The 21,666-nt window shown below is 40.2% G+C and overlaps 2 protein-coding genes and 1 pseudogene across 2 annotated transcripts; 2 read left to right on the forward strand and 1 right to left on the reverse strand.

The window, feature by feature from the left end:
- Positions 1–7,304: 7,304 nt before the first annotated feature.
- Positions 7,305–8,065, reverse strand: LOC103838772 (cytosolic sulfotransferase 18). Its single transcript, XM_033278298.1, has 2 exons — positions 7,444–8,065; positions 7,305–7,360 (listed from the first exon to the last, which is right to left on the reverse strand). Exons 1-2 carry the CDS (start codon positions 8,063–8,065, stop codon positions 7,305–7,307), a joined length of 678 nt encoding a protein of 225 aa, XP_033134189.1.
- A 2,200-nt stretch (positions 8,066–10,265) lies between these two features.
- LOC103838627 lies at positions 10,266–10,615 on the forward strand (annotated as a pseudogene).
- Positions 10,616–17,391: 6,776 nt separating this feature from the next.
- LOC103838628 (cytosolic sulfotransferase 18) lies at positions 17,392–18,915 on the forward strand. Its single transcript, XM_009115079.3, has one exon. The coding sequence runs from the start codon at positions 17,571–17,573 to the stop codon at positions 18,588–18,590; it is 1,020 nt and encodes a 339-aa protein (XP_009113327.1). The 5' UTR covers positions 17,392–17,570; the 3' UTR covers positions 18,591–18,915.
- Positions 18,916–21,666: the final 2,751 nt, after the last annotated feature.

Consider the following 21,666-nt stretch of genomic DNA (forward strand, 5'->3'; position numbering starts at 1 on the left):
GGTTACTATGATTGTTTAATTTATTTTAATAGTTTAAAATTAAAAAAATATAATATAACATACACTTATTTTTATCAAATCTTTATTATTCAAAGTCATTAATTGTCATATATATTTTAGCCATATTATGTAATTCCGTAATTTTATTTATGGAAATAATTAAGTACATTAAGAATGTATTTATGGTTAGCTTAATAAAAAGTTTATTATATATTTAGATGGATCAACCTATTTTTCTAAAGATTCTAAGAATCATTCTAGTGATGACATGCAGCTACAAAAAAATGTTGTAATGTTTCTCAAATATATAGGGGATTTAATCAGTTTACGATTTGAGTGTAAATTAAGATAAAGCATAGATCAACAAAAGGAATAAGCTCAAAGCGGAAAGTTCACGACAAATTTAAGAAGCCAATTCAGATTCACACATAGCGAATCAAAACGAGAAACAAGATTTATTCTTAACTTAACACGTGGAATTAAAATGGGGAAAGGAGACTTCTGTTGTAAACAAGCAAATAAGGATCCATCATCGCTCTGAACAAGAACCGGTTACTTACCATTCAAGCAAACCAGAACCCTTCAATTTCTCTACCACCAATCCATCTATTCGAGCTGCCATCTCCAGAGTCGGGTAGTTCTGCCAATCTCCGACCTCACCCTTCCTGAAATACGCACTATTAGCATAGCTACAAGGACGGTCCTTCATATCTTTCTCCATATATTGTATTAATAATTTTTTTTAAATTTATAATTTTTAGTTGTTGTTTAGTATGTATAATAAAATTATTCAATAATTTATTTATAGATATTGATAAGTAATTGGTTACAACTAATACTGAAATTATCTATATTTATTTACATATATGAAACACATAAATATTTTACATTAATATTAAATGATAAAAAAATTGTATGGAAATTTTATCTTTATGAAAACATTATTTACTTAATTATTAATTAATTAAAATATAGTATTTTATATAAAATAAAAAAAATTTGTTTTTGTATTGAAAACCCACAAAAGTTGGTTTTTGCTTTTCTTCACAAACTGGTTGAAATTTTGAAAAAAATAGTTTTCCTGAATTTTAGGGAATCTATTTGTTTAAAAACTTGATTGGCAAGTGAAATGGTTTTTACAAAAATAAAAAATAATAGTTAAAAACTTGATTGGATAAAAAATGGTTTTTACAAAAGCAAAAACCAAAAACTAAAACAAAACCTACAAACACGTGAAATTAAAATGAGAAAAGGAGTCAACTTCTGTTGTATAAGAAACAATATAATGGATCCATCATCACCACTCGGAACAAGAACCGGTTACATACCATTCAAGCAAACCGGAACCCTTCAATTTCTCTACCATCAATCCATCGATTCGAGCTGCCATCTCCGGAATCAGGTAGTTCTGCCAATCTCCGATCTCACCCTTCCTGAAAAACGCACTATTCGCAAAACTAGAAGGACGGATCTCCATATTCTTCTCCCCTTGGTTGGATTCAAGATTCTTCAACGTATCGAAACTACAAAGATTCACAACTTTATCAACAATCCCTTCCTTGTCTTCCTCAGCTGTGAATCCATAACCCATAAATCCTTTTTTTAAAAAGAAAAATGGAAAACCCCTGGTTGACTGTAGCGCTTGCTCCCCCTCTGAAACCTCCGACTCCGGCTGGCAATCTCAGCCATTCGCCGCCCCAGCCCGATCCCCCTGACCCTCCCGACCCTCTCCAATTTCCCCCTCTCCCTTCTCCTCTCTCTGGTGGCCAAAAACCCCCAAAACGTCGCACTTTCTCTCCACTCCCCCTCATTTCCACTGTTCCCCCTGTTCCAATTACTTCTTCTCTGTCGTTGGGCACTGCAGAGTCCCCTGTCTTTGGTTCTCTGCCATCTACTACCTCTTCTGCGGCCCAACTTCTGGCTGCTTTTTCCTCAATTCTCTTTTGTGGAGTTGAAAACCCTAGATCTGATTCATCTACAGTACCCCAAGGTTCGTTGAAAACTGTTAACCCTCTTTTTTCCCTTACTGTCCCGGTAACCCTTCCTACTCCTCTTCCCCCCAAACTCCCCACCACTATAACCCCTCCTGCTCCCCCTGTCCCCCCCCACCACTGCCTCATCCTCCCAAACTACCTATGCAGCAAAAACCAAAGCTACCATTAATCGCTTTCTCCGACGATTATCTCCCCAAAACTTTTCTCCGTCAGACATCCCCCGTGTTATCATCCCTGATGAAGTGTATACTAAAGGGGCTGAACTACACAAGGATTTCCTTGTCTGTCGATTCTTTGGTAGAGTTCCGGCATATAGTCTCATTCAAAATGTTCTCAACTACTTGTGGGGCAAAGGAAAGCATCTTGAGATACATATGCTGCCCCAGTCAAACTCTGTTCTAGTAAGACTACAAAATGAGTTCATAAGGGAGAAGGTGCTGCAAAAAAGATACTGGTATGTAGACACCTCCATGTTCTACGTATCTCAGCGGTCTGAGCACCCGGAAGACTACTCTCCATCACTCCAAAGAATTCAACTATGGGCTCACCTAAAAGGTGTCCCCTTTGACCTTATGTATGATGCTGGGTTAAGCCATATAGCTGGCCAAATAGGTGACCCAAGAGAAACTGATGATTGGACGCTATGTCTGACAAGCATCAGTACTGCCCATGTCAAAGTGGAGATTGATACTACCATTTCACTCCCTTCTCAAGTGGAAGTAGGAAGGTCCAATGGAACTTTTGTCACTGTAGATGTTGAATACCCTTGGGTGCCCCCCTCCTGTGCGCATTGCAAAGAAGTAGGTCATATCCAACGTCACTGCCCTCTCCTCCCCCCTCCTGCTGCCCCCACTCCCAAACAGAATCCCCCATCCAAAAACCCTAACGCTAAACCCTCATCATCCTCTCACCCTCCTAAAAAGGCCAACCCCTCTACTAAGTTTTGCTTCTCCTGTCGTTCTATGGGTCACCTCATGAATAACTGTCCTAAAGGCCCTCAAGACTGGACTCTGGTAAACAGAAGGAAACTACCAACCGCAGTTGATTCCCAAACCACCCCACCTCTAGCCAAAATCCCCATCCCCACCTCTAACTCACAGTCTGGTCCCACACCCGTTCCTACTTCCTCTGATCGTAGCCAAAATCCTCCCGTTTCTCTTCCCTCTACTCCTGCCGTCTCTTCTCTCCAACCTGAAACTGAAATTGATCCTCCTTCCATGGAAATCGATTCGCCATGTCCCACCAAAGAAACTATCATTGATTGTTCTGACATGGATTTCTCATCTGCTGAAGCCTCTGTCCTTGCCCTCCCGGCAGTCTTCAAAGATAGACCCATCATTATCTCAAACAACCTCTTACCCACTAAAAAGCCTTCAATCCTTTCCCTAAACCCCTTCTGTTCTCTCCCATCAGATACTCCCACCCATCATCCCACTCAACCCCCTCCTCTCTCCGCGCTGCTTCCTCCTTCCTCAAACACTGAACCCTCCCCCATCCAAACCCAAACCATAACCCCATCATCCCCCAAATTTTCAACTCCCGTATCCTCTTCTTTTGACCTTTTACCCGAGTCTGCTCCTTCTGGGGTGACTCAAACCCTTGCTTAATCATGTGTACTAATATATTTTTTTGGAATGTCCGCGGTATTAATGAGACGGACAAGCATAGACCTTTTGTTCAATGGCTAGCTACCCATAAACCCTTAATGGGTGCCCTTTTGGAAACTCACATTAAAGAACCCAATCTCTCTTCTATCCTAAAAGTTCTCTGCCCGGGTTGGAATCATGTCTCAAACCATGACACTGACTTTGATGGTAGGATTGTTATCATCTGGAAGTTCCCTGCTGTTGTTGACGTGCTACATCAATCGCGCCAGTCGATGACTTGTAATGTCTCCCTCCCAGGCGACAACAACTTCACTTTTACGGCTGTGTACGCTGCAAACACAAGAGAGGAAAGAACAACATTATGGGAAGAGCTTTTTGAAATACAAACCACCTTGTTCCTGGAGAATAAAAAGTGGTTGATAGGTGGTGATCTCAATCAGATTACTCACTACCAAGAGCATTCATCACCTACAGTAGACCACCTTTCCACTGATATGCTCGAGCTGAAAGATAACCTCAACCAGCTTGGTGTCTCTGATCTTAGATTCCAAGGCTGTGCTAACACATGGACAAACAAGAACCCTTCAGCCCCTGTTACTAAAAAACTAGACCGGGCTTTGATAAACAGTGTGTGGCTGGAATCCTTCCCTAACAGTGTGGCTTCTTTCCTCGCCCATGAGTTCTCTGATCATTCTCCCTGTCTTATAGACCTAGCCTGTCCCCTTCCCCATGCTGGTACCAAGCCTTTCAAATTCCAAAACTTCCTACCCCAACACCCATCCTTTTTGCAAGTGGTTGAGACTGCCTGGTTTCAGAGTGGAAGCGTAGCGACTGATCTTTCGACCCTGGGTTTTAAAATAAAAGGATTAAAGAGAGTGATGAAAACACTTGCGAGAGACAAATTTTCAGATATCCAAAAGAGAGTTATTTCTACTAACAGTTTGTTAAAAGATGTGCAGGTTCAATGTCTAAATCAACCGAATGAAGGAAACTTCCAAGCAGAAAAGGATCTGATTACTCACTGGACCTTTTTGCGAGGGGTAGAGGAAGCGTTCTTCAAGCAGAAGTCGAGGATCAACTGGCTGCGACTTGGAGACCAAAACACTTTGTTCTTCATGAGAGTGGCTGCAGCAAGGAACTCCTACAACTCGATCCGCTCTCTTCAGCTTCCATGTGGCCTACTTGTCACGGACTCGATTGAACTTTGTGAGATTGCACTTGCACACTTTCAGAGCATTCTCTCCCCTGTTCATCTCCCTCCTCTATCATCCCCCTTTCATTGGTTCCTAGAGTTGCTGCCTTTCAGGTGCTCCCCCGTTCAACAGACCCTACTATCTTCTCTCCCTGATACTACAGAAATTGCAAAGACAATCCTCAAGCTAAACCCTAACAAGTCACCGGGACCAGATGGTTTTACCTCTGCGTTCTTCAAATCCGCTTGGCCAGTTGTAGGAGAGGAGACTGTGGTCTCCATACGCAAGTTCTTTGAAACCGGGTTTCTGCCCTCCTCCACAAATGCAACGATTCTTACCTTGGTCCCAAAACGACCAGGAGCTTCAGCAATCACGGATTATAGACCTATCAGCTGCTGCAACACCACGTACAAGACAATATCTAAATTGCTGGTCAAGCGCCTAAAGATCATTCTGCCAGAAGTCATTCTCCCTAATCAGACAGCATTCGTTCAGGGGCGCCTGCTCATTGAAAATACGATCCTAGCCTCGGAAATTGTTCAAGGTTACCACAAGGAAGGAGGGCCCAAGAGAGTTACCATCAAAGTAGACATTGCTAAAGCCTTTGACACCATCCGCTGGGGGTTCATCTTCCAATGTCTTAGGAGCATTGATGTTCCGGATCTGATGATCCGCTGGATCGAGGCTTGCGTCTGTTCTGCTTCTTTTTCCCTTGGATTCAATGGTTCCTCTTACGGATACTTCAAGGGTACTCGCGGACTTCGGCAAGGAGATCCCTTATCTCCATATCTCTTCGTGCTAGCAATGAATTGCTTGTCTCACTTATTGAATAAGTCGGCCAAGGAGGGGAAATTTTATTATCACTCTAAATGTAAAAGAACGGAATTAACTCACCTTTCCTTTGCAGATGATCTCCTCATCTTCTCAGATGGCTCTCCACGCTCAGTCACTAATATTCTAGAGATCCTAAACGACTTTGAAGCTCGATCAGGCCTTGCAGTGAGCATCGATAAGACGTCTCTCTTCGCAGCAGGGCTGAAGCCTCATGAACTAACGCAGCTCAAAGCCGCAACGGGTCTCACTGAAGGCGTGCTGCCGGTAAGATACCTAGGTGGGTCCCCCTCTGCACTAAGAAGTTATCCATGCTCCACTGTGCTCCGCTTATTCAATCAATCAAGACAAAACTCCACAGCTGGACAGTGAGATCACTCTCGATGGCAGGCAGACTTCAGCTACTCTCCACGGTGATAGCTGGAATTATAAATTTCTGGTCATGTTCTTTCATTCTCCCCCAAGCTTGCGTTGATGAGATTGACTCGCTCTGCAGTAAGTTTCTATGGAAAGGCAAAACGGATGGTGCCAATGCAGCAAAAGTCGCGTGGATGAAGGTCACTACACCTAAGCAGGAAGGCGGGCTTGGGCTTAGGAAGATCTCCACTTGGAATTTGGCTTTTGTACTTAAACTGATTTGGATACTCTTTTTCAAGCAGGAATCAATTTGGTCTCGGTGGTACATAACTGAAGTTTTGGAGGGCAACCTCAATAACTTCTGGGTCATTAACACAAAGCAGAAAAACTCCTGGTTAGCCAACAAGCTTCTACTTCTCAGAGATACAGCCTACAACTGGATCAAGCATCTTGTGGGTAATGGGGAAACAACTTACTTTTGGACTTCTCATTGGTCACCATTTGGAAATATCAGGAAGTTCTTGGAGGGGGAATCTTGCATGACGGTGGGAATCCCCTACTCTACGACCTTAGCTGAATTATGGGTGACAGACCACTGGGTTCTCCCACCGGCGAGATCTGAAAAGCAAGTACTCATCTACGCATTCCTCACTTCGCTCCAGCTAACTGACTCAGTAGACAAGAGGGACTGGTGCCCACAAGGTACGCCTATGTCCTCCTACTCTACCCGCTTGATTTATGATGCACTGAGAGATGAATGCCCCACTGTTCCGTGGCACAAACTGGTGTGGTTCGGGAGTGGTATCCCAAAACACAAAATCAGAACTTGGCTCATGGTACTAGACCGCTGCCCTACTCGCGACCGTATGCTCCAATGGGGACTGCAAACGGACAGTCGCTGTCTGCTCTGTAACACCTACGCTGAATCAAGATCGCATATCTATTTTGAGTGTGACTACTCTTGGGCTATTTGGTCGCCGCTTGCTCTCCGATGTGGCTTCACGCCCAGGCGTGATTGGGAAGCACAGCTGCAACAGCTCCAGGCGTTCAAAGGGACAAAAATACACCGAACACTTCTCCTCCTCGCTTGGCAAGCCTCTCTATACACCATCTGGACGGAGAGAAACAGCAGACTACATAGACATTCTTTCCGATCTTCAACCTCCATCATCTCTGAGATAGATCACACCATCAGACGAAGAATCGCCTCTCTCCGATCCGCTCAACCAGCTCAGGCTTCAGCTCTACTCCAAATGTGGTTCTCTAACTCTCCTACGAACTGATTACCGGTCTCTTTCACTCTCCTCAGTTGAGATTGGGTTCTATAATGTTCTATCTTGTTTCATGCTTTTGGGTCTGTTGGCCCACTGGTAGTAGCCTGTAACATTTGCACTCTTATGCTTTAAATAGAATATCTTTTATCAAAAAAAAAAAAAAGATAAGGACCGTTGCTAGATAAACCTCGACAAAACATATCAAAAGACTCCTCAAGACTATTGAGAGGGCCATCCTGTGTCTTTTGCTTCTTATAGAAAATCCACATGGAGACGAAAGTGTCTTTAGGGTCTCTCCAGATGTAAACCATTGTACAACTAGATCTTGAAACCGACTCGGGTAATAATCCGTGCGGGAGATGAGTGGCAAACAGAGTGTTCTCTTTGTTATTGATAACATCAATGTGAAGGAAGAAAGCGAATTCGATCTCAATATAAGGAACAAGCTCGTGAGGATTACGTTTTAAGAGAGGGTTTGTTGAATCGTTGAAGCGAGACCGATTGGAGATTGCGAAAATGAGGGCTTTGAGCCAAGTGGTACCTGTCTTTGGATAGCTGCAGAGGAGTAAGTCACTAGGTCGTGCTTGGAAGAACTCTTGCGCGTAAAGGCAGCCTTCAATGCGAGGCTTTATCAGCCAGTGACCACCGTACTTGATCAAGGGATTTTTTGGTCTCCAGCCTTTCTCGTGAGGAAAGGTGGCGATGAGTTCTTGGTACCGTTTTTGATTCCTCTCGAATTCTGTAATTGATTCTGTCACGGTCTCTTCCTGTTTCGGTAAGGTAGTGTCGGTTACAGTTAATAAACCCATTGGAGATAAAGAATGATGATTTGAGGACAAATATCAGAAGGGGAGGTGATAATTTTTAGGAGAGTTTCTAAGAGAGAAGCTAGAGAAGAGGCAATTGGTAGGAATGAAGATGGTGATGACAGCGTTGATTACAGCTTTGGTCTCTATATAAAATTATATATGCAGCACATGAGCACACATGCAGAGACGACACACAATAAATAAACATGTGTATAGCTTTGTTTTCTTAAAGGTTAATTAATGAAAGAAAACAAAGCCAGTTTGATTAAACAAGGTCGTTACAGTTTTTAGTGCTTTAGTTAGAAAAAGGTTTTGATGCATCATGCATGGGAGATAGTTTTTCATGGTATACACTTGACACCGACTCACCAAGTTCTCTTTTAGGCAACAACACAACACTAAGGTTGATGATCTATTCTCGGCAGGAGCCCGAGGGATGGAGTAGCAATGTATATTCGGAAAAATCCTTTCTTTGCACTATCAGACATTTTGTGTGTAGATTGCGTGGATATAAGGAAGCATTTTTTTTATCATGCATTAGTTAGGAGAGTACAGGGAATAACTATGTATTTTAATTGTAGCGTCGACGTATATGAGAAGAATACGAAAGTACTGTACATGGAAAAAATTATGTACTATGCATACTTATTATATCCTTAAATATATTGTAACATGCGGTGAAAAACTCAGTAGAATAATTTAAATTTCTACGTATGTTTCCAAAGTATATTTATCTTATCAGTCATTTGTTCAGAAAGAACACCAAAATTATGTATGCTTAATCTAGAATAGTAGAAAGATAAATGACCTATTGGAAAGTCATCTTCGATACTGAGTGAATGAAGCAAAATACGGATAAATGTCATGTTGATCAATAAACAAATTTTCAGGATTTCGAAAAATTAACGCATCGACTGTCAGACGGGATGGGATCCACAGACCGACAGAGCGGGCATGGAAGATTCGATAGCCATATGCAGTTGGGGTGTTACAAGTGATATCAGAACCTAATCCAGACGAGTATGTAGTCTTGTGTGGCTCACAATAACATGGGTTACAATCCTAGGGCTAACGTCCTCGTTGCGCTCGGTGAAAGGGAGTTAATTGTAACATTCTGGTGTATGGTGTATGTTGAATTTTTTTATAGAATTATTTGGCTACCTATCTCACCAAATTGCACTGATCTTTCCAGTTATTTGTCGAGATAGAACTCCAAAGTTAAACGTACCTAAGCTATAATAGTAAAAGAATGTGTGACATATTGGAAAGTAATTCATAATATTGTGTGTGTGAGCCAAAACATGGAAGAAGACCATGTGGTGATTGCATGGTCAGTAAATAAGACTTTCAGACTTCCAAAAAAATTATCGCACCGACCATCGTACAGCGACCATCGTACAAGATGAGGCCAACAGACCAAGTGAGTAGACGTGGGAGACCCATTAGCCATGGACGGTCAGTATGTTATATATGTATGTACGAAGAAAATACGTGATGAATAAACAAGCTTATGTATTATCAGCACATTGATTATTATGTGTGACATATTGTGTCATGATGTTTATTCATATCATAACTAGCTTATCGGATCAAAGTGCTACGTCACAGTCTTTGGACATACATGTATAGCATTTCATCCTCACTGAATAACTGTCTTGTTATCTACCTATCTTTCTCGTTTTTTCAGGTCAGTCAAACAAGTAAATGAATATGTGTATGATTTGGTGTTTTTGAGATTATCGTGATTCTTTTTTTCAGACTTTTTGATGTAATTTATTTCAGATAGTGAATTTTAAATGTGTTTTCTTCCGTTTTCTTAAGAGGATAAAACGGGTGTTATAAGAGTGTGGAATCATGCTGACCAAAAAACGAGTGTGGAATTAGCAAAATGCACACTTCAAACTTCGATCGGGAATTTTTTTGCTAAATTTGTTATGATGACACATGAAGTCTAGGTGTTGAATTGAGCGTGTTTTATGCAATTTGTAGATTATATAAGGATATGGGGGTTGTGGGGGGGGGGGGTACCTCTTTGGGGCGAAAATACCTTCAAACGTCATGCTTGTGTAGAACAGAAAGGACGAAATGAGTACACATACTGCCATACATCTCTCTGAATTTCATATCTCAGGCCAAGGCCAAACTAATCTTGAAATTTGTAGGAACCCGAATATCATCACCAAATTTTTTGTTTGGCAGAATGAGTAGATTCCATGAGATTGAACTTAAAGTAATTGCGATTATGAATTGGATCAGTTTGGTGTTGTGAACAATGCTGTTTACGCAAACTACTGCCAACACGGTTAGTTTAATTGGGTAGCAAATATTTTTGCTTCAAACTATGATAAATCATCGTATAGAGTTGAGCTCTGTTCTTACTAAACATCTCATTCTTATCGGTTTTTGTTTTTTAAAACATTATCATACTAAGGTCGACACGAATTTATGGAAAGTAACGGTATCAACTGTGAAGAAGTGTCCTGTTCTGGTGAAGCGTTGGCAGTGTCCGATTTAACCATTAAGTTCATTTCACTCTACGTGAAATTTTGACCCGTTTCTCATTGAATATTTGTCACATATTATTTTGTCAATGTTTTATAGAAATTCTTTTAACAGAGTGGTTGCAAGTTTGTGGTGAAAACGGGGATAACGGGGACATCTGTGGTGTTAAGTAAATAGATTATACTAAAGGATCTCTTTGTAAATACTTATTAGTTCTAGTAGCCCTACTTGTATTCTTGTATAAATACTCTTCATATACTGAATAATAAACTCATTCAGCCAAACGTATATGGTATCAGAGCTTGAGTAAACCTAATCTAAAGCCGCCATCTTCTTTTTCAAATTTTTTTTTTTTCTCTCATCCCACCATGTCTGCAAACTCGCCGGCATCAACTACTGAAACCATTGCTGTCTCAGCAACTACCTCCATCCTCAATGTCAATATGACAAACGTGACAAAGCTTACGAGCTCCAACTTTCTGATGTGGAGTAGACAAGTCCACGCTCTGCTTGATGGCTATGATCTAAATGGCCATATCGAGGGATCTATCATTGTGCCTCCGGCGACGATCACCACTGATGATGGCATCACAACCAATCCGGCATACACACTCTGGAAAAGACAAGACCGCTTGATCTACAGTGCTTTGCTTGGAGCAATCACCACAACGATCCAACCCATCCTGTCTACTGCGTCGACTGCGTCTGAAGTTTGGCAAACTCTTACAATGACCTACGCAAAACCGAGCAGAGCCCATGTCAAGCAGATCCGTCAACAAATCCAGAACTGGAAGAAAGGGAACAAATCAATCAACGAGTATTTTCAAGGCCTTACCACTCGTTTTGATGAACTCGCCTTGCTTGGCAAGGCACTTGATCATGAAGATCAAATTGACTTTGTACTCGATGGTCTTCCAGAGGAGTACAAGACCATTGTTGATCAGATTGATGGTCGTGAAACTCCTCCGTCTCTACCTGAGATCCATGAGAAGCTTCTTAATCAAGAAGCAAAACTCCAAAGCATTGTCTCTCCTGTGTCTCCTGCTCCCGTTACAGCAAACTTCACCAATCACAGAGGCTCCTTCAATCAAAACCGTGGCAATTACAACAACAACAACTCGCGCCGTGGAGGCTACCGTGGAAACCAAACCTGGCAGCAGCAACAATTGGTTTCCTCAACACAGCAACAGAACACCTCGCGCGGTTATCAGGGGAAGTGTCAGATCTGCAGTGTCTTCGGACATAGTGCGCGACGGTGTCCTCAGCTCCATGGTGGCGGTTCTCACCAGATGACAATGCAACCTCGCGCTAATGCAGCGCAAACCACACTCTACAATCCAAACGCTTGGCTCTTGGACAGTGGTGCAACCCACCATCTCACCTCCGACTTGAACAATCTCGCTTTACATCAGCCATACACGGGTGCTGATGAAGTTGCCATTGCTGACGGTACAGGTTTGAAAATCTCTCATATCGGTTCTGCTTCACTTCCTGCACTTTTGAAATCACTTAAGCTTCAAGATATCTTATGTGTCCCAAGTGTAAACAAAAACCTGATTTCCGTATATCGTCTTTGCAATGCTAATCAAGTCTCTGTGGAATTCTTTCCTGCTTCCTTTCAGGGGAAGGATCTCAGCACGGGGGTCCGGTTGCTTCAAGGTCGCACGAAGAATGATTTGTATGAGTGGCCAGTGTCCCTTTCCCAGCCTACAGCCTCCCATGTTACCTACCCAAACACCAAAACTAGCTTTGCTCAATGGCATAAGAGACTCGGCCACCCATCTTCTTCTATTTTAAAAGCTGTTGTTTCTCAATTCTCTTTACCATGTTTCACAAACTCTACTTCTGTTTCTCCTTGCAACGATTGTTTGCTTAATAAAACTCAGAAACTTCCTTTTCATCAAAGTTCCATTGCCTCTTCTCATCCTCTTGAATATATCTTCACAGATGTCTGGCAATCTCCTATCTTATCACCACAAAATTATCGCTACTATCTTGTCCTAGTTGACCACTTCACTAGGTACACATGGCTCTTTCCCCTCACCAAAAAGTCTGATGTCAAAGCCATCTTCGAAACCTTCAAACCCATCGCTGAAACCAAGTTCAAACACAAAATCTGCAATCTTTATTCTGACAATGGCGGGGAGTTTATTGCCCTTCGTCAGTTCCTTGCTAATCATGGCATATCCCATCTCACCACACCTCCCCATACACCCCAACACAATGGCCTTTCCGAGCGAAAGCACCGCCATATAGTTGAAACTGGCCTCTCCCTTCTTTCAGCCGCCAAGATGCCTCTCATATACTGGCCTTTTGCCTTTGCCACAGCTGTGTTCTTAATCAATCGCTTACCCACACCTATCCTCTCACACACCTCACCTTTCCAGAAACTTTTTCAAACACCACCAAACTATCAAAAGCTCCGCACGTTCGGCTGCCTCTGTTTCCCATGGCTTCGCCCTTATGCCCCAAACAAACTCCAAGATCGCTCTCTGCCATGTCTGTTTGTTGGCTATTCTTTGTCTCAGAGTGCTTATCAATGCCTTGAACCTACCTCTGGCCGCATTTATATCTCCCGTCATGTTCGGTTCAATGAGACTGAATATCCATTCCCTACCATGACCAAGCCAACCCCCAGTGAGCCCGCTGATCATCAAGAACCCTATATGTCCCCACCATTTACCACTATCCCCCTAACACTGCCACTCGTACAATCTCCGGCTGCGACTATGAACACCGAACCCACGAGCTGCGATTCAACACCTGCGGTCCCTATGCCATCTCCAGTTGCGACTCCAACGCCAGCAACGTCCTCATCGTCTGATGCTCACTCTAATGCATCTCCTCCAGAGCCTACAGTTGTTGAACCTGTTGTCGCACAGCCGCAGCAAGTCAACCCTCGACACTCCATGACAACACGCTCGAGGAACAACATCACCAAACCAGTCACACGGTACAATCTTACTGCAAACCTTCAATCTGATCCACATTGGATCCCTTCTACCTGGCAACAGGCTATGAAACACAAGCACTGGCGTGATGCAATGTCCAGAGAATTTAACTCTACTACAGAGAACTATACTTGGGATTTAGTTGAAGTTTCTGCAAAGATGAATGTTGTTGGGTGCCGTTGGGTGTTTACCATTAAGTATAACCCTGATGGTAGCATTGATCGATACAAAGCTCGCATAGTTGCGAAAGGTTATCATCAGCAGCAAGGTATTGATTATGAGGATACTTTCAGCCCGGTCATCAAGTCAACCACCATCCGTATTGTTCTTGGCCTGGCTGTTAACCACGACTGGCCTGTTCGCCAAATAGATGTCAACACTGCCTTTCTGCAGGGTCACCTAAAGGAGGAGGTCTTCATGTCGCAACCTCCAGGTTTCACAGACTCTGATCGGCCTGGTCACGTATGTCGGCTCCGGAAAGCTCTTTATGGTTTGAAGCAAGCACCCCGTGCTTGGTACTCGGAACTGAAAGACTATCTCCTGCAGTCTGGGTTCACGAACTCGTTAGCTGATACATCTCTTTTTATCTATAAGCAAAACTCGAAGCTGGTCTATGTACTTGTTTATGTTGATGATATTCTGGTGACAGGAAATGACTCTGGTGCTGTGCAAAACGTCATCACCTCTCTCTCCACTCGGTTCTCTATAAAAGATATGGGAAATCTGAGTTACTTTCTCGGCATCGAAACGATAAGAACACCACAAGGTCTCCACCTCAAGCAACGGAAGTACATTACCGATCTTCTAGTGAAAGCAAATATGCTCAACACTAAGCCTGTTCCTACTCCTCTTGCTGCTCATCCTAAGCTCACGCTAAAAGCAGGTTCACCCCTCTCTGATCCAAAAGAATATCGCAGCATTGTTGGAAGTCTTCAGTACTTAGCCCTGACTCGCCCTGATGTGTCTTATGCCGTTAACAAGCTTTCCCAATTCATGCATTGCCCAACTACGGAGCATTGGCAAGCAGCTAAGCGTGTTCTTCGCTATCTATCGGGAACTCTGAATCATGGAATTTACATTCGAAAACAGTCTTCCCCTACTCTTCATGCGTTCTCCGATTCGGACTGGGCTGGTGACTCAGATGATTATGTGTCTACAAATGCTTACATTATCTTCCTCGGTTCTCAGCCGATCTCCTGGTCTTCGAAAAAGCAGAAAGGGGTGGCGCGCTCTTCAACGGAAGCAGAGTACCGTGCTGTTGCTAATACCGCTTCCGAACTTCGATGGATTGCTTCTCTGCTAACAGAACTTGGTTTTCGAATCAACACAGTTCCCACCGTGTATTGCGACAACATTGGAGCGACCTATCTCTGTGCTAATCCGGTCTTCCATACACGTATGAAACACATTGCACTCGACTACCACTTCGTCCGTGGCCAGATCCAGCACGGACTCCTCCGTGTTACTCATGTTTCGACGCACGATCAACTCGCCGATGGTCTCACGAAACCACTGCAAAGAGCTCCTTTTCAAGTGTCAAGGTCCAAGATTGGTGTTACTACAGCACCACCATCTTGAGGGGGCATGTTAAGTAAATAGATTATACTAAAGGATCTCTTTGTAAATACTTATTAGTTCTAGTAGCCCTACTTGTATTCTTGTATAAATACTCTTCATATACTGAATAATAAACTCATTCAGCCAAACGTATATGTGGCGCGCATTTATTTTGACCAGTTCATTTTTAAAATTCCTAATCAAGAGGTTAATATTGTTGCTATTATTTAAGTTCTTCTGTAGATTTTTCATTGTTTTCTGATTCGAATCCTTATTATATATGATTAACAAAGCAGGCTATTTTGGAGGCAAAAGGAACGGCTGTGTGGCTTGACAACAAATACCGTCCTACGCGTATCCCATCGCATATACGCTGTAACTTCACTCACTTCCAACGCTAAGGCGCCGCCGTTTGTTATAATTTACAACGCAAGCATCAAGTACAACTTTTTTTTTTGTCACCAGCATCAGTACAACTTATGAATACTATTTGAAACATTTGTAAAATGCATGTGTTTTTCCCATGTTATATTGTGTACTATGCGTACACCGTACTTCATGAGTATCTTTTTGTTAACTTTATATTATATTGATTGGCTCAAAGCTGAATATTTTACAAGTGATTTTAAAGCCCGTACCTTTCAAAACCCAAGTCAAACCCCAATACAAAAAGATAAAGATCATTTTAATCTTGACACTGTATATGGCTCTGAAGTGTCTTGCAACAGCATGATTAGCGTGAGCTTCTTATATTCTGCTAAGAACCCCACCCTAAAAACTCCCACTAATCATGCTTTAGGAGCTTGAGCCCGGATGGCCGTCATGAACTATGGTAAAAGTGTAACAATGATGACACCAGAAATAATTACTAAAAAGACATATTGGCTACATCTCAGATCAAAAGGGACTGGTGAAAGTCTCACCATTAAACTCCATGCAAAGAAATTTCGACCTTGAGTATTGTCAGGGCATCGATCAACGAGGAGCTTCCGTAAGGAATCCAAACTCCATGCAAGAAATTTCGACGTTGAAATTTTGTGTGGTGAGGAGAAGTTTCAACGTGGCTTCATCTCTGCCTTTCCACCTTTGCCAAAACTTATCGAAGACCAAGAACCGTCGAGCATTTTTTGTTTCATGTAAATTAGTTTCTCTTTAGTGTTTGATACTCCAGCTGTTTCAGTTTATATGTTTAAAGTTTTCCATGCAAATTAAAGAAAATGTTAGATATTCATTTTTATTCGTATTTAACTATTGAAATTCAATAATATTATGAAATAAGTTAGTTTCCTGTTATGAGTTTGTCTCAAATCGGATACGATGACTAGAAAGCAATGACAAAAAGTCTTTGACGGAAGATTCTAGTCGAGTGGTTGATCGGATACGTTGTGTTGACAGCAAAGACAACAAGTCTTTGACGGAAGCTTTTTTTTTTTTTGAACACAAACTTACTTTCATTCATAATCAAACTTTTTCACTACAATAACAAGAGGGAATTATACATCCTCTTTGGCCATAAACATAACATACACCACATAAATAGTCTAAGAAAGATAAGTCTTCAACCGAAGATAACAGCGAATTCGAGACGAAGCTTGAATGCGTCGAGTGAGCCTTCACGACAAAGTCGGACAACTGGAAAATAGTCACAGAATGTGACGTTGAGGTCCAGACCTCATCTACGAGAACTACCGAAGTAGTCTCGGTTGCATCTTCAGATCCCGTGGAGATCGCTACGCAAGATGACAAACCGATGAGGGAACTGAAGCAAACACTCGGCAACGACAATGAAACCGAGGAGGAGGAACGAAGGATAACCAATCCCGGTGAACCCACCGGTAAAACTTTCCCAAAGGATAAATATGATCGTGTAATACGAGAAGGATAGATCCTGTTGAAATCACAGGAACTCAAACTGACCCCACCACTAGCTAATCTTAATCGTTGGATAACTCTTTCTTCTACATATCTGGGTCTTTTCCAATATCTTGGGCTGACAGGTTCAAAAACACACATGGGCCAGGCCCAAACATAATCAATTGATACCTCAGGAGACGCTGTCATTCTGGCACGGAATACGAAGGATACGAAGTCGCCGGCAAAGCTCCGACGGAGAGGAAATGAAGCACGGTCGATGATTAACGGAGGTGAGGAGAGCATCACTTTTCGGTATGAAGGAAGTGAAATGATACCGAAGTAACTCGGAACTGAACTGGTGATGCTTCGAGATCTGCCGTCAGTCTGATGAAGAGGAGCACCGCGCAGTGGTTTGTGGGACTCAAGCCTCCCCGGCTTTGACGGAAGCTTATAGTCGAGTAATTGGTCGTATACGATGAGTTGACAGCAAAGACAAAAATATTTCACGGAAGCTAGTGGTTGAATACCCTTGCTCCATGATACGTAATCATACACAGTGTTACGTAGCTTCATTATAAAACCCAATCTCATCTGTCCAAACAAAGAATAATACCATCTCATACCCTCTTTCTATATCTCCAATGGAGTCAGCAATCGACACGAACTCATCCATGCACGACCAGACCGAGACAGAGTTTGGGAAGAATAAGAAACGGTACCAAGACCTGATCGCTACGTTTCCTCATGAGAAAGGCTGGAGACCTAAAGCTCCCTTGATTGAATACGGTGGTCACTGGTTTATTCAGCTTCTCCTTGAAGGCTGTCTCCACGCGCAAGAGTTCTTCCAAGCGCGACCCATTGACTTCCTTGTCTGTAGCTACCCAAAGACAGGAACCACATGGCTCAAAGCTCTCACTTCCGCTATAGCCAACCGCTCTCGCTTCGACGATTCCTCAAACTCTCTCCTGAAACGTAACCCTCACGAGCTTGTTCCTTTCATTGAGATGGAGTTCCCTTTCTTCCCTGATATTGATGTTCTAAAGGACAAAGAGAACACTCTATTTGCCACTCATCTGCCTCACGGGTTATTACCCGAGTCGATTTCCAAGTCAGGTTGCAAGATGGTTTACATCTGGAGAGACCCAAAAGACACTTTCATCTCCATGTGGACTTTCTTCCAAAAGCAAAAGGTAGACAATGGCCCTCTCAATAGTCTTGAGGAGTCTTTTGATATGTTCTGTCGAGGTCTTTCCGGCTATGGTCCTTATCTGGATCATGTCTTGTCGTATTGGAAAGCTCACCAAGAAAATCCAAATCAGATCTTGTTCCTCAAGTATGAGAAAATGAGATCTGATCCTTTGCCGTATGTGAAGAAACTGGCTGAGTTTATGGGTTATGGATTCACAGCTGAGGAAGAGAAGGAAGAGGTTGTTGAGAAAGTTGTGAGTCTTTGCAGTTTCGAGACGTTGAAGAATCTTGAACCCAACAAAGGGGAGAAAGACCGAGAGGATCGTCCTTGTATATATAAGACTAGTGCCTACTTCAGGAAGGGAAATGTAGGAGACTGGCAGAACTACCTGACTCCAGAGATGGTAGCTCGAATCGATGGATTGATGGAAGAGAAATTCAAGGGCACCGGTTTGCTTGAATTTGGTAAGTAACCGGTTCTTGTACCGAGCGATGATGGATCCTTTATATGCTTCTTTACAACAGAAGTTGGCTCCCTTTTCTCATTTTGCTTCCATATGCATCAATTTAAGAATAAGTATTGTATCTAGGAAAAATAATTTGTTTGTGAAGCCAATCGTCTTTGGCTACATATGCATTAAGTTAAGAATTATTTGTATCTAGAAAAAAAGAATTTGCTTGCTTAGCCAATCATCTTTGGCTGATGTGTGCAAAGTCTTGATCTACTGCAATTTATGTTTCAGTTTCTTCTCCGTTCGTTCAGAGATAAAAGCTATGTGATTAAATGTTTTTTAGAAAGGTCCTTATGCCAAGCAATTAGGATCATACATCAAAGCTGATACATACAACAAATACATGAAGAACAAAACAGAGCATCCTCTGTTTCTAACCAAATTCTAATGGACCTGGATAAATCAAGGAAAACCCCAAAAACCCATCAGTACATAATTAACTATTTTGCAAGCGCCAGATGTAAAACAAGCACAACAACATGTGAACATGATAATTCAATCCATTCAAGTACTGAAATAAAAAATATTAATAAAGAAGTGTCTTAGGATCCTTAATTAATATGTCTCAATCTCCAAACAATCAAAAACACTCTCAGACAATCCATTTTATGACATTATATAGCATCTCCAGTTGTGACTGCAAGAAACAACAACACACAACAACACAACAGCTTAGGGTGATTGTTTTACCCTACCATCGGAAAACATATCTTTATGGGTGATAGTGGTTTATTAGTGATTTACAATAATCACAAAATATGGTAAACCGATTCATACCGCTTAACTCTCAAAATTAAAAGTTCGTTCCATCTAACGTTTGCTGGGCGCAATGGAATAATAAAACCATTCTTTAAAAAAATATTTTCAAAAATTAAAATAAATATTAAATTAAAGTTCAAATATTATAATAAAAATATAAAAATATCTTTTATATTTTCTACTGACTAAAAAATTTCATAATTTATATTATAAGAGCTTTAAACAAAATTATTTTGTAAAATATTAATCATTAATATACAAATGTAAATCAAACAAAATATTTCTAAATAAAATATTAATCTTCATAGAGAATAAAATTATTTATTAAAAATTTAAAGTTTATCTAAACTACTTTTTAATAAATGTAATATTATTATTCATTATATTAATTTAATATTATTTTATTATAATAATATAATTTTGATATTTTTATTGTTAATTTATTATTAAATTGATATTGTATCTATTAGTCAACCAGTCATATATAAGTATTCTGTATACGCATATATTGTTAACGATATGTCATTTGTACATATTGCTTAATAACACTTGAAACTACCCGTATATGCAAACTCATGTATCCGCACACGCAACTACAACATGTAAATAAGTCAGATCTTTAATCTAAAGATATTTTATTATAACTATAAAACTAGATCTTCGCCTAGACTTTGAAATAGCATAAATATTTTTACAAAATTAATTTACTAAAATATTTTTTTTTGTTTTAAATATCTGATTTTATTAATATGTTGAGTAGTTTGGTTTGTTTATTTTTTTAATAAACACACTTAATTTTGTTTGGAGTAAAATTGTATGATTTTTAAAATATAATAGGTTTAGTTATTGAATTTTGATAACTTAGTATTATATTTAATTGTTAAAATTTTAAAAAATTCTCCTTGAAATGGTACTTATTTATCTGTCTCTTAATATAATTATTATTTGAAATAATATAGTTATTACTTAAAGTGTCATACTTCAGTTTATTATAGTTGAAAATGTTTAAATTTCCAAATTTAATGTTTTATAATAAAAATAATCTGTTATATTCGTTTAGTCTCTCTTGCACTTGATAAATATTCTGCATATTTGATGAAATAACACGTAAAAATTGTAACTGTAAAAACATAAACTCTAGTTGACATACCATACAATAATATGATAAATATGATATAATCTTAATATTTTATTTTTATCAAGTAATGGTATATTAGTCTAATTTTTTTATTTCTATGTCACAAAAGTGCATTTATTTTTTTGGTCGCTTATATAGGAAAAACTTCAGAGTTAAACATGATTAGTTGGAATATTGGACGGATAAGTGACCTACCAAAAAATGATTCGTGAAACTATGTTAGTGATACCAAAACACGGAGAAAGTTCATGAAATGATTGAAGGAACAATCAAAAATTATTTCTATGCTCTGAAAATTAACGACCCCGACTGTCAGAACATGGTGGGTCCACATGCCTAAAGAGAGCGAAGTTGGTACCTAGGATGGGCGGATCTGCATGAGCGACTGTCGGACACGGACATGAGAATTACATGCACAATCTTCAGTAAGGATGAAATACGAAAGCCATTGGCGTTGTTAAAGGCTCTGCAAAAGTGTGGTTCTTAAAGGCAAATCATTAAGTTTTGAAATATGGTCCTTAATTTAACTCGACTTATGTAATAAAAAAGTTAGACATGTGAAGAACATAATCTGAATTTCAAAGAGAAAGAACTCATATGCAACCACTAGCGAACATTCTGAGATTTTCCATGACACCTTCTGAAACTAAAAGAAATCTTAAGGCAGTCTTATATTTGTGGATAGCAAACAAAATATGATATCTTTTCATTGAAAAATCAAGTAAAAAAACATATCTCCTATAAATTATTTGAGAAGTGATTTGATTATGTGTCATTATTTTTTAACTAATATTTCAATAAATTCAATTAATTTTATTAAAATTTACAATTTTTGTATAGAAAACATCAAAATTTTATCTTTGTGAAACAATTTTTTTTCTAAAACTTCTATTTTAATGAAACGGAGGGAGTATATACTTTTATAAATTTATATTTTAGGCAATATTTTTTAAATATTATAATAACTAATAACTTGTACATCAACCATAAAGTAATTTTTTGTCAAGATTTTTGAAATATAATAATAACTCATTTTTATTTATGTTTCTGAAATTTGGTATAAATATATAATATATATTTTATCAAAATTATTTGTAAGTGTGTCTTATATATTTTATCAAAATTATTTGTAAGTGTGTC

This window comes from Brassica rapa, chromosome A09 (assembly GCF_000309985.2).
Source record: "Brassica rapa cultivar Chiifu-401-42 chromosome A09, CAAS_Brap_v3.01, whole genome shotgun sequence".
In the NCBI taxonomy this organism is placed as follows: domain Eukaryota; kingdom Viridiplantae; phylum Streptophyta; class Magnoliopsida; order Brassicales; family Brassicaceae; genus Brassica; species Brassica rapa.

What these genes read in the sequence shown, in the direction of transcription:
- LOC103838772 (XM_033278298.1), bottom strand. Translation starts at nt 8,065, where the DNA reads ATGGGTTTATTAACTGTAACCGACACTACCTTACCGAAACAGGAAGAG. An exon ending in TTTTGATATGTTTTGTCGAG is followed by an intron (nt 7,361 to 7,443) that starts GTTTATCTAGCA and finishes CAAATGTTACAG; the next exon opens with GCTACTACCAGTGGGCCAAC.
- LOC103838628 (XM_009115079.3), top strand. Translation starts at nt 17,571, where the DNA reads ATGGAGTCAGCAATCGACACGAACTCATCCATGCACGACCAGACCGAG.